The sequence below is a fragment of the Pteronotus mesoamericanus genome, unplaced genomic scaffold, assembly GCF_021234165.1.
Source record: "Pteronotus mesoamericanus isolate MK-2021 breed Mesoamerican mustached bat unplaced genomic scaffold, CSHL_Meso_final contig_41, whole genome shotgun sequence".
NCBI classification, from domain to species: domain Eukaryota; kingdom Metazoa; phylum Chordata; class Mammalia; order Chiroptera; family Mormoopidae; genus Pteronotus; species Pteronotus mesoamericanus.
Window position 1 is genome coordinate 261,067 of NW_026555152.1, and position 13,239 is coordinate 274,305.

Here is a 13,239-nt window from a genome sequence, read left to right on the forward strand (position 1 = left end):
GTTCTTAGTGTAGATTTGAAAGCAACTGCAGTTGAAATAAGGTGTTCAATAAATAATACACTAATGTTTTTGAAGAGGAGACTCTCCCCAAACCTTTTGTGTATCTGCCTTTTTCAAGTGTGCCCCACATTCAACAATTCCAGTTATTCATTGTTTGTCTTGACTATGGATACTGTGCTTTGTTTTGTAAATCTCTACTGTAAACTCATTTATGCCACATCCCTGGGATAGTGAATAAAAACTGATGCACTCAGAGATACACAACTTAACAGACATTATAATTTTCTCAGCCAAAAGGCGTGTATTTAACAGAAAACATCTTTATCCTAGAGAGTTAGAATTGCCAGAACACTTCAGAGTCTTTAAAGTAAGGATCTATGGAAAACAGAGTTTTATTTCTCTGAAAGGTATTGATAGATTATTTTCAATTAAGTGTAGCATGGTTCAATATAAATACCCAATAATAAAACATAATAAGACAGAAAATATCTTTGAAAATATTCACTAGCGAAGAGGTCAGTGGTTTTTTCACCTCAGAGTTAATGGCTTCTTATTTTTTTTCCAAAGACTTACGTTAACATTTCTTAGAGGACAAGGCAGTGCTGAGTACCAGTGTTGAATAAAAGGTACATTTTCAAGGTTATGAAGACAGTACATTGAAACATGAAATGCTGTACTATATCTAATGCCAATGTAATATACAAAATAATTAGGTAAAAAAGGTAGCCACAGAACTCTGTTATATCATCTTCATTTTAAGATATTTAAAAGGTATTGATTCTAAATGAAAACCATTGGTCAACCCTTTTGAGAAAGTTTTCATGAACAGCTGAATAGAACAGTGTAATTTCTTTGACTCAGCTAATACTGTCTGTTCTCATTTCTAAGAAGAAATGTTTGGTTTCAAAACAGTGGTGGTTTTTAATAAACTTCCACACATTAGTGCCTTCCAGAAAAGTCAGTAATTTAATAAAAAGTGAAAATTCCTTCAAAGAAACCAGAAGAAACACAAGTGAAATATCTGGCACCTTACGAATGACCCACGCTCATGGTGCTAGGGTTGGTCACTGTTCCCTGCCTTCTCATCCTTCAGGGTTCTAGACTGAAGCTCTTGTTCAATGGACATTTTAATTTTCAATGTATTGACAGAAACATATTTAATGAGAGCAGAAACATAATAAGAAAAATATATTTTAAAATGCTCGATAATGAAGAAGGATTTTGAGAAGCATGTCAACATCCAGTGAAATGGTGCTTACTTATTGAGCTGTTATTTTACTACCTGGATAACTAGGAGATAAGAGCATTAGAGAAGGTAACTTAGGCTCCACTGACACCTTTGATAAACTCTGAATTTGTGATGGTGTTTCAGGCCTTCAGCCACACTTCGTTCTGTTACCTGTGTAGAGATACTCGGGTTGATAAGCTGGCTGAACTGTAAGCGTCTTGGTTTCCCCCATCTCTCGAGTCTGCAGGAGCACAGAGGCGATGGTGTGGAAATTGCTGTTGCAGGAGAGCGCAATCAGGAGGTGAAGAAGCAAATTTTTGCTGTGTTCAAAGACTTCAGGCCGGTAATGGTCCAAACCTGAAACAAAATGTGAAATCTCTCAGTATAAACAAATTTTAAGCTCATTTAGATTCCAGGGATAGTAAAGATTCCAAGACACCCAGGGGAGGAACATCTTAAAGAATGTCTAGTTTTCTTTGTTACTTTTTTGTGTTACCAACATAAAGAATTTGGACTTAGGGAAAACGAAATGTTTTATTCCTTAAATCAAATGTTCTCATAAAATGCTGATAGATGGCCTTCCCTTGACCTGTTGGCATAGTTAGTATTCCTCTTTCTTGAGGCTCTCTTCCTTGGATCTCTCTGCCTGCTACTGAGGGATTCTAATTTCATCTATCTCTCTTTAACTAAATTCCCTGACTGGCTGGTCCTCTTCCCATTTTTGCTCTACAACTTGGGTGTGTTAATATCTGTGTGTAGCACACTATGCTCTGTATTATTTCTTTCTATGCATTGAACATGTCTTATTGCTGTAAGTTGATCACATCCAGCCAAGAACCTTCAAAGAGGCCAATTTGAGTTCAATATCTTCATAGGTATAGCATGAGTAGGTGCCACTCTGTTTATATTATAGTCACAGGACAATTTTAAAAAAATGCCTGAAATTTTAGAGCAGATGTCAAAATAAGGCAATGAAGCCTGGAAGAGATTAAGTATTTTAAAATGAGGAATGCAGATTTCAATATACAAGGAAAGCTCCCTGGATTACTTCCACAGAGTTTGGATCTAGTGGCTAGAATGCCTCTTGGATTCAGTCTTACCTAAGAAGACAGCATGAAGTAATAATGGCAGGTGAAGAGCCCAGTCTTCTCTTACACTGTGATCCACTACCATCTCAGTCATAAAAATCACAGCAATATTGCACCTAATCAATGAAATGACAAAGTTAATCCAACTTCTACAGAGGCTGGAACTACTATACGTAGAGATTAGTAAATCACAATTAAATACAACACTTAAACTTTCCTGAAGAACTATGAGAGACTCTTTTTCCAGGGAAGTGGAATTTAACTTTTTGACATTGCATGGAGCTCTACAAGAACAAGCATCAGTTGAGCTAGTCACATAACACAGTCTACTTGTCACTAGGTAATAAGAGCTGAGGGATGAAGAGAAACAGAAGGCAAGAGTCCTCTCTTCAAGTTGCTTACAATCTAAAATGCATAACAGAATGAAAACCTATATCAAGATGACATCAAAGAAAAATTAGAGGGTAACAAGACAGTGTTGCACATTGGTTAATATTTCACCAAACTCTGTCAATATGCTGAGAGAGGCAATCCAAGTCACCCAAGTTACTCAGATTTCAAAGGTTATTTCATTTGATGGGAACTGGAATAGGTTTCCCTCTTCTTCTAGGAAGAAAAGTCAGTCCAAAACTAAGCCATCATTTCCCACTACCTGTACCGGCTGCTCACCTGTGGAGTGGCCCCCGAGGGGTGATGGTCTCTGGGAGGTAGTCAACCAGGGGGGCCCAGCACCCACCAGTAGAAGGCATTGGTAACGGCTGCGGCTGTTTGGTCTCTGTGATAGTTAACAGCCAGCCTGTGTAGGGAGATATTGGGTCATCTGTAGGGTGAGAAAGACAGCATGCTTTATTTTTAGGGAGAGAATTTTGTTTTCCCTACTTGGTGTTTTTAGAAAGAATCTTACAAATTCATGCTAGTAAAAATAACTTTCTAATCATTCAATTTGGTGAGTATGAATTATATAATCAAATGGATTAGAATTACTTGATGACGTTTCTTTCATCCTTTTATTTTTTCAATGCTTAATTTACAGTTATTCATTATAGAGTGATAGAAAATACAGATACACAAAAAGAAAAACATTAAATCATACGAATTCCAATAACTGAAAACTTGCTCTTTTTCTAATCTCCTCTATCTCAGTAAAACACAATCTCATATTTCTAGTTTGCTCAGGACAGGAGCCTCAGGCCTTTTTTGATTCCTCTGACAGCTCACATCCAACTCAGAATTATAATGATGATGACAGTAATAACAATAAAAACAGAGACATCAGAACTAGCACAGAGAGTACTTTATGCCAGGGACTGGTCTACTCATTTCCCATATTACTAGCCCAATTAGAGGTATGTCTTATTATCCCTATTTTATAGAGAAGAAACGGAGGTTAAGTGACTTGCCGCCTTCATGTCTTCAAAATGCATTCATAATAATACCACTTTCCATCATCTCCATCACTAGCACCCGAGTCTAAGCCACCACCTCTTTCACACGGGGCTGGGGAACAGCCTCCTTACTATATCCCAGATTACACTGCTACTCCGCCTTTTTTGTCTTTGTTCCAAAAAGCAGCCAGAGCGATCTTATTTTTTATTTTATTTTACTTTATTTTGGTATAATTGACCAAAGCAATCCTTTTATCTTTTAAAAACATTTTCAGTCATTTTTTTTAAACTGGCAGATCAACACTTCAAGAACCTAATCTAAATATGCATTTGACAATGAAGCACATCTGAGTATGGAGTAGAACAGTTTTCAGAAAAACCATTGACTGTGTCATCTTCAAATATCCCAATAATCAATCACTTCTGCAGGCTTTCTGTTGAGTGGAATCATAAACAACAACAACAGCAAAAAATGAAGATTTATTACTGTGAAAACAAATCTGTAGTACAATAGTATGAATCCTGGGTATTGAGCCTAATCAGTTGAACCAAGTTAAGAAGGTAAAAATCTAATAAGAAATTGGTGTGTATATGAAAGTCTATAAGCCAGTTGACTCAAGTGCAATTGAGCTAATCTAATTAGTTCAGTGAGACCAGATATTATTTTAAATCTTTATTTTTGGAAGGCAATTAACAATTCCAATTTCATGTCCAAGAGCCCAATTTTAAAAATTGTAAAAAGCAATCAAAACTATGTTCAAAGAGCCATTTTTTTCCAGCTCAATTTTGGCAACACAAAGAGAAATAAAAAAGCAGCCATGACCATCACAGATGAAAATAAAATGAAAACACTATTTATTATAGTATTTTTTACCAAATTCTATGCCTTATACCCAGAGCAAAGAGATACACTTTAAAGAAATCAGGTGGTCAAAGACAGTGATATTCGTAATGTAAAACTGACAGCCAGAGTGTGTTATGTTTTGTTACACAGCGCTTGCCACATAATGGGGGAGTATTTGACTGCTTAATGTTTTCATGATTCGATTTTTCTGAACTCAAATTTTGGGTTACAAAATATTTTATAGTAACCAGACTTTTCTTGAACCAACAACTCTCCATTTCTTGTTGCTATTCTCCCCATTGGTAAAACCAGTCCCCCCTGGATCTCACGGCCTGTGCTCCCTGGGTCTGACTGTCTGGTGTTTGGATGGTACAGATACAGACTCTGATGGGGCATAGAAGAAGGGAAAACACAGATAATTGTACTTTATCTGAGACTGATGGTTCTAGTAAAAAGTTTTAAAGGGACATAGCTGTAACTTTACCTAAGTTAGAGTCTGATAATTATATATGGAGTTTAGACAATCCTCCCATTGGTATTTTGAATGGCAGAGAATTTCCTATCTATGCAGTAAGAGGTAGAGAAGGGCAGCTGAACTGTGATGTCATAAGGACTACTTGCTCTTACCCTGCTCTGCACATTTTCCCATAAAACAAAGTGATTTATAACAACAGTTACAAAGGTCTTAGGCACTGATTTACAAAATGAATCTAAAATATGAAATATCATCATATTTATGACTTTCACTGAAATATATAAATAAATTCCACCAGTTACTTTACTGATTTTCTTAGCATACCTAAATGTCTTTGATTGTAGAATTTCTGTGACTTGTGACCAAGTAACACTCTTTACCTGATCCATATCTACAGATGTTATCCAGGTCTCCAACAAAATCAAAGAAAGCATTGATTTTTGGTTTTTGTCAACTTCCAAGAAACAAAGAAATTTCTGTGACAATTATATCTCCCATTTTAGGCTGGTCTTCACTTGGCAACAAAGGCTATGCTTTTGAAAGATTTAGTGTGAAAATAGACCCTCTCCTGGGTGAGCTGATTCACAAGATAACTGCAACATCGGCTTTCTAATGGGACAATTTCTTCAGAGCCTTTCCCCAAACACATCACCAAGGGGGAAAAATGTCAAGAATATAAAAATACAGACTTGGGTAGCAGTTTGAAATTTTATAATTTTGATTTGTCCACTCCTTGGCTTCTTCTTATTTTTCAGATGCTGACTCTATGCTTATTTGTATAGTAGGATAAATGGTTATTTAATATTTATTGGTCCCTCTTTAGTAATTAGAATAAAAATAATCAAAATACTCATATTCCATTCTCCAACCACTTGAGTTCAACTTGAAACCCCACAGTCTGGTGGTACTTACTTTTATCCTCATCATATGACCCGCCAGAGCTATTGCTGTATCTTGACTCCAGGCGAGTGTGGGCTCTGATGATGTTGCTAAACCTTCAAATACAAGAACAGCCATCATGAAATACTGACCTGTGTGTGCATGTGCTGTTTCTCATAGACACATACTATTATTTAGTGGTTGAGTTTTTGGTAGCTAGTTCCAATGATACTTTTACTAAAGGAATATTGTAAAAATTGCATCCCAAACATTTCTTTTTCCCTGGAGAGGGCCAGTGGTCACTTTTACTCTAAGTACTAATTCAAACCTAGAACAGATAAACATTTTAAGTCTAATATTTGAATTGAATTAGAGAATTAGTTCCTTAGATAATTATAATGTTTGTTTGGAAAGAAAGTGGGGTGATACTGAATAATTTACATCCCTTATTCACATGGTGGCCTGGCAGATGCTGGGTGGTCAGTAAATAAGGGCTGAATGATTGAAGAGTGAAAGTTGACAGAACAGGAAATATAGAAAAAGTGGTTCATAACACATCTTGGACTATACTGGCTTTAAAGTTTCCCTTAAAATGATTGGAGGGTTTTTAGGAAAAGGTAACTACTTGGGTTGTAAATTAACCAGAAGGGCTCTTTCTGTGGCTTAAGAAGTAGCCACCCCATACTCTCGCAAAAAAGGGGACAAGTATATTAACTTCACACATATTGCTCATTTACTCTCATTCACTCCTCTCTGAGGGAAGCACTATATACTCTATGAATGAGGGAAAAGGCCAAGTGAGTGTAAACAGCTTGTCCAGTGTCCAGCAGAGATGGTTTTGGTACCATGCAAGAAGGCGAGTCACGGGGTTTTAGGACTGAACTCTCCCTAGTTCTGTAACCTTGGCCAAATCCTTTTCCTCCTTGGCAACTCTTTTTCAACACCTGCCAAAAAGGAACAATAATACTTTAACATTTATTTTGTTGGGGTTGTAGAAATCAAATGAAATGATATGAGAATGTTTCCAACACTGCAAGCCACCATCAAGCTCTAAGGTATTAATTACTATATTTCTACCTTGGATTTCTACAATGCTTTCTCTTTTCAGGGCACCAAAGACTTTCAGATCAATCGCATGTAAATATCACCTGAGGACTACAGGTAGGACAAGGGTATGACTGAGGGGAAATACTAAGTCTATATTTACTTTATACAAAATGATACAAAGCAGGTTTTATCTATTGTACTTAATATGTATGCAGTCAAAGCGAACAACTAAGACAATCTATTAATACCTGGAAAATTCAAGCCAAAGTAGGGGTGTGCTCCTACATTACTGACTGGGTGTTCTTCCCTAATTGACAGCAGATCAACACCCTATTTCACTCTAGAAAATGCAGGGCTCTAGCTGTCCTCACCAGTATGGAGAAAGAGTGATGTTGCAGGAAAAAGTACTGGATGTGCCACTAAGATGCCTACCTTGTCCCAATTGTGTAACCTCAGAATACAGCATCCGTGATTGAATTTGCTAAATACGTAAATGCATGATTTATAATGACTACAAAGACTATAGTGACTTTGGTTTTATTCACCTTTTAGATATTTGTAGCAGTTTTATTTTTTCTCCTGACACAGCAATCTTTTCCCCAGTAACTCTGTATTTCAGGCATTCTTCACTGTCTTATCTTTGGGCTATTATTTGTGAATCCATAAAACAGAAACTCAAGGACACCTGCTTAGTTTCATACAAATCAAGCCATGTAATCATTTAAATCAGACTGGCACTTAGGAAATAAAAAATGTGACAACTTATAGGACCTTCTGAATAAGTCCTTTAATTATATTTATTCTGATAAAGGCAAAGTTATAAATAGAATATGGAGAGCCAAGGCATCATTCAGCAAGGAACAGAATCAGGGCGATGAAAGACTCTACACCTGGAGGTTTGCACAGGATGCTCCAAGCTGCACAAGTATTGTCATCTATGGTGGTTTTATAGTCATGTTCTGGAGGCCCAGGAAGACCTATAGCATGGATGATAATTCTCTTTTGTTTTTACAGATGAATCTAGGTAGCATTTATGAGGACAAGGTGAAGGGGAGGAGCAAGCCACTTCCAGACAACCCTTTTTGTTCTCAAGAAGATGGAAACCACAGTGCAGTGAAGTGCATGCTTGGCAAAGAGAAAATAAAAACTGACTCCCAGGAGTCAAATCTGTTCTTTCTCTTTGCTTCCCTGGGTTGGAAAAGATAATTTTGGGTCTGGGCCCTAGAGAAATTTCAAGGCTTAAGTAGAATGAATAGTCTTTTAATGTTAAAAATATACAATTAGAAATATAACATAAAAATAGTTCTGATAAGAGAAAAACTAGAAGGACAAAAATGTTTCCCAAGTTTTATCTGGATGATATATCCAGATTAATACTTAGGCAACTGTCTGTAGATTACTGATCTCTATTCCTTTATGGTCACAGATTGTTAGAAACTTACATAGCTGATGTTTATTGCTTTAAGTTCCCTATGAAAAATGCTTTCATGAAATTACAAATTCATAAAATAGGCTTTTGTTAAGGGTTGGTATATTGAAAATACTCACGGAGTTTGTTTCTGAATATTTAAAAACTGCTTTGAACTGCAATTTTAATAAAAAGATGTGTTCACTTTGTTGTTTAATTTTTAAAATTTGCATGATAAACTCTTCTTTGAGTTTAGAGTTACTTTTTGTTAGTAGTTTCTGATGAATCATTTGTTTGCCTTAATGTACTGAAAGTTATAAAATTCACCATAATTTTTTTTCCTTCATTGTGGCTATTGAGGAATGCAAGGTCAGGTTAATATTAACTTTTAGTAATTTTCCTTAGTCAGAACTTTTGACACAACTATCTTATTCTCTTAATTTGGCTCTCATTCTTTTACCCTTGTTTTACTGGTTCTTTTACTATAAACTGTCTGAATTTTTTGTCAGTAGGTATGGCACTATTAAATGGTTCTGAATAACATCCAGTCATGAAGCACATGGCGTCAGAGCTGCCGCTTTGCACAACTCCATGGCGCCCCCTGTAGACCAACAGTTTATTCTGGTGACAAATATCCCTAGGTGACAAGTAAGTAATAGCAGCCAGGTCAGTGTTTCTGGTCACTCTTATTTCTGCAGACTCTTTGTCTGCAAGGATTGTAAAGAACAAAATAAAGAACTGTTCTCTGTAATAGGGTTAGCAAGAGGGAGGAAGAAAGGGGGCTGGATGGTGTTTTAGACAGCTTATCCACTTCTGGGGCTGTGATGTTTCTTCAATTTTCATTCACATATTGAAAATTTTAAAAATGCCTACTATGTGCAGCACAGTAGGCTAATCATTAAGGACAGAAATATATGTAAGAGATATATTGTCTCTGTTTTCCATTAATTAAAATCTAGTGGTCAAAATAAGCATGTGTGCAAGTAACTCTAAACCAACATGTCAGGGTCTACAAGGAAAGAAGCTGTTAGGTTGAAGAGAGAAAGGTATCTTAGGCTGAGGGCACAGTCTGCTGCCATAGATAAGCAACTACATTACAGAAATAGGGGAGGTGGAGTACAGTGGCAATGGAACAGTGGTATCCTTTGGGATTCAGTATTCACATACATATGATCATGTATATAAATATGATCAATTTATGTACAGTTAGATAAATTGATAGCATGAAAAAATTAGATGTGTATGAATATGTATAAAATATAGATAAATACTTACACTAGACTTTCCAATGGCCAACAGAGGTGAAGTGACAGAGGAGAAAGTCAAGAGCTAAACAAGAAAGTATCTCTTAAGGATGCTCTCTGTTCTCAATTTTACAGAGTGAGAACTGGTTCTTCAGCTTCAAGGCCACTTCTAAGACCTTGTGGGACACTTAGATCTCTGGTTCTAAAGGGGCCTCTATTGTAAGATGTTAATATGTAAAAATGTAGCACCTTTCTACCTCAAATAAAATTAAGATGAACCATTCAGATTAGACAACAAATGATAAAGAATGTCCTATTCCAACTGGAATGTAGAAACATCTTTATAGACATAATATTTCTTTCTGTTTGTTTGTTTTTACCATGAGGTAGTTTTCCAAAGAAGGTGCTAGCCAATATAGATTAAAAAAATCACAGGTTAATTACTAATTAATTACTAATGTTATACGGTCACTCATGAATAGTCAGTATGAAAAACTTTATTCAATTCTGAGAAATAAAGGGCTTTCTTGGAGAGCTATGAAGGACAAGTGTTGGGAAACGCCCTATATGGTTTCAGGAACTCTAGCCCCACCAGCAGGTGAGAGGGCCCCAAGGCTGAAACTAATCAAGAAGGCCTTGGGGAAACAGGCCACTGAGGAAATGAAACCTGTCCCCCTGGCAGGGTATAGCCCCTGCCTCCCTCACATTACCCTGCTTAGCCCCGAGATGGCTGGTAGTCAATGACAGGTAAGATCCCTCGATGGAAGGGACAACGTAAGCCAGACACAGCTGAAATGGGCAGCAAGACAAAAACTTGGGGGACACAGAGAAAGGGCAAAAAAGGACCGCACCTCTTGGCTTGGCTTGAATATGGCCAGGGTCCTCATTCTATCTGAAAGAGGTCTCCTTGTCTCTTGGTCCCCTCCCTCTGCCTGGCTCAGGCTTGAAACAATACTGGAGACAGCCCTAAACTGGCTCTGGTGGTTCCCAGGGGAAATCAGGCCTAAAAGTAAATTCTTTAAAGCATGATTTGTTTCTCCCTCAAAAGCTATGATAGCCAGCTCATGCTGGGAAGGAAATTTACATTATTCACAGACCCTGACCCTAAACCCTTTGGTGCTCTCAGGTTTATGCTTTCATGTTTAATAGCCTCGTCTCAGACCCATGTAAATCAGTGTGTTCCTGCCATTTGTTTTCTTCAAAATGTCATCTATTCTCTGTAAACATTAACATACTGATGTAATGAGCTCACTTGCACATTCATATTACCTAGCCCCATTGATAACTTTTTCAATAAAAGCTTTTGGAAAAAGGGGCTCAGAGGGCTTTCTCCACTAGAGGGAAGAACCATGCCCCCTCTCCTGGTAAACAGAGAAGTGTTTGTGATGACTCGTGTTTATTCCCCCCATCTGTGATAACTCTGGGATGGGCTCTGTGGGATTCGGAGCCCTGCTCCCTCCTCAGCTGGCCCCCAAGGAAGAGGGGCCCTCAGATCCAGAGGCCGTCCCAGGCTCCCCACCACAAACAAGTCCTATAACTCATGATCTATTAAGTCTGGGCTTTTGGTCTGAAGGAAAGCTCATATTGATAAGCCTCTGTTTAAAGGCAGAGTAGCAACCTAACAGTGCACGTGTTGGAATAGAAAATGAGCCTTCACAACTCCAGGGGCAGGCAGCCTGATGTCGGAGAGTCTCCCATCTGCAGCCCCTGCCATGTGCTGTGCCCTGGATGCGACCTGAGGACAGCCATCAGGTCTGTAGGGGATTCTGGGCTGAGGTATTTTCATTATTTAATCCACTGCATTCTCTCCAACATGAATTTGTATCTTATCCTTGTTACTCATTTCTTAATTGAACGGGCTCCCCATGCCTTTTCAGTAGAAAATGCTCAGCTCCCCATTCCTTTTTACTAGAAAACATCATGGAATCATCCTAAATTTTATTTTTGAATTTGAGTCCTGTTGATCTCTTTTGGTTGTGTCTCTGCTCTTCACAATCAACTAGGAAATGGTGATCTAGATTTTATTTGCTTCCCAATAGATCCTAGGAAATTGAAGGCAGAGATGTGGGCAAAAGAAATATTATCATCAAAGAGCCTATTGGAAGGGCATTGAGACTTATTTGAAGAGGGAAAGACAGTGTTCTTGGTAAAATAAGAATGATGATGTTTCATAGAATTCAGTTCAAGAAAACTACCCTAAGAAATTATTCAACACTGAGATTTGAAAATTTCACATGAAAATGCCCTCTGATTCCAGATGCTCTTTGCCCACTAGCAGGACAACTGGTGGATTTGCTCGTCCTTAAGATGAGTGGGTGTCAACCAACAGAACAATATTCCTCTAACCCTTCTCTTGTCTGGCTGTGCTCAGGAAGAAGTTGTTATCTTCGGGGATAAACAGAGCAGAGTTAGCAAGTCAGTCTGTGTTTCTAAGAACAAAAAAGGATTTGTATGTATGTGTGCATGTGAAATTTATGAAGCCTACAATTTTTTATTGCTGCCTCTGTGCAGATTACTGCTGAAAGTTAAACTGGCTATTAGCCAATTTGTGCACCAACCTCTCATCAGACTCTTTCAAGATCTTGCCCTCCTCGGCGTCTGGGAAACTGTCCTGGCCAGCAACCACGGTGTTGCTGCTGGAGGTGGTTCCTATGGGTTAGAAGGAGGACACTTAGAAAAAAAATGCCTATAGAGGGGTCAGGCTCAAGTCTGAAGTATTCTAGGAAAGGATTTCCTGTGAAATCTCATGAAAGGGGCCTTCTACTTTCTGCACAATCTCAGACATTCTAAACAAACTCCAAGCCCACACCACGGAAATGGGAGAATCTCAGGTATCTGTTATGGTCAAACCTAATTCCCAAACTCTCCTATAAACTGAGATTACAACCTTCCTGAAACCATTTCTCAGGTAATGAGCTTATTTACAGTGGCATCCCTGCTGTTAGTTGCTTTAGCATTTCTGGGCCCAGGAGTTATTGAGCTAATGTTAGTGAAGCAAGTCCAAGTTCCTAGAGCTTCTGCCCTCTAGGCTACTGCTTGTCTGCAGGAATGCTGCTCTGGCAGCAGAGCGTGAGGCAAGCAGAGAGTGCGAGAGACTAGGACCGGGGAGAGATTTTAAGGCAGTCATGATATCAGATAAACCAAAGCAAAGCTGGCTTCAGAGAATTTGAGGAGGATGGTAAACATTTTACAAAATGATGCGGAAAGGCCAGTTTATTGAAAGTGAAAATACTGTTGGTGGCACTTTAGTTAATCCTGAGAATATTCACCAAGAGAACCCTGTAGACACAAGAAGGAAGGTGCATAACTGAGACTCCTAAATGACTGCAGTGTCCTGCCTGGGGCCCAGCTCTGGGCATGTGAACACTTGGGCCACTGATAGTCATCCTTATAAAGTACCCTTAAGAGTCTCAGCTATTCTTAAGCCACCTCTCTTTTTTAAAAAGTTATTATTCAATTACAGTTGGCATACAATATTATGTTAGTTTCAGGTATACAGCATAATGATAGACATTTATATGCCTTCCAGAGTGAACACCACATAAGTCTAGTAGTATCCACTTGACACCATACATAGTTATATTATAATATTATCGACTGTATTCTGTATGCTGTACTTTACATACCTGTGGCTATTTTAA

The 13,239-nt window shown here is 38.1% G+C and overlaps 1 protein-coding gene across 8 annotated transcripts in view; it reads right to left on the reverse strand.

Annotated features, from left to right (window-relative positions):
* The window catches only part of FRY (FRY microtubule binding protein), a 557,210-nt gene that overhangs the window by 128,957 nt on the left and 415,014 nt on the right, over window positions 1-13,239 (reverse strand). For all 8 annotated transcript variants that reach the window (XM_054577105.1, XM_054577099.1, XM_054577100.1 and 5 more), the window contains 5 exons: window positions 12,157-12,247; window positions 5,933-6,015; window positions 2,986-3,136; window positions 2,329-2,432; window positions 1,400-1,585 (listed from right to left, as the gene is read on the reverse strand). In XM_054577105.1, coding sequence (XP_054433080.1) covers window positions 1,400-1,585; window positions 2,329-2,432; window positions 2,986-3,136; window positions 5,933-6,015; window positions 12,157-12,247 — 615 coding nt within the window. The remainder of the gene's footprint in view (window positions 1-1,399; window positions 1,586-2,328; window positions 2,433-2,985; window positions 3,137-5,932; window positions 6,016-12,156; window positions 12,248-13,239) is intronic.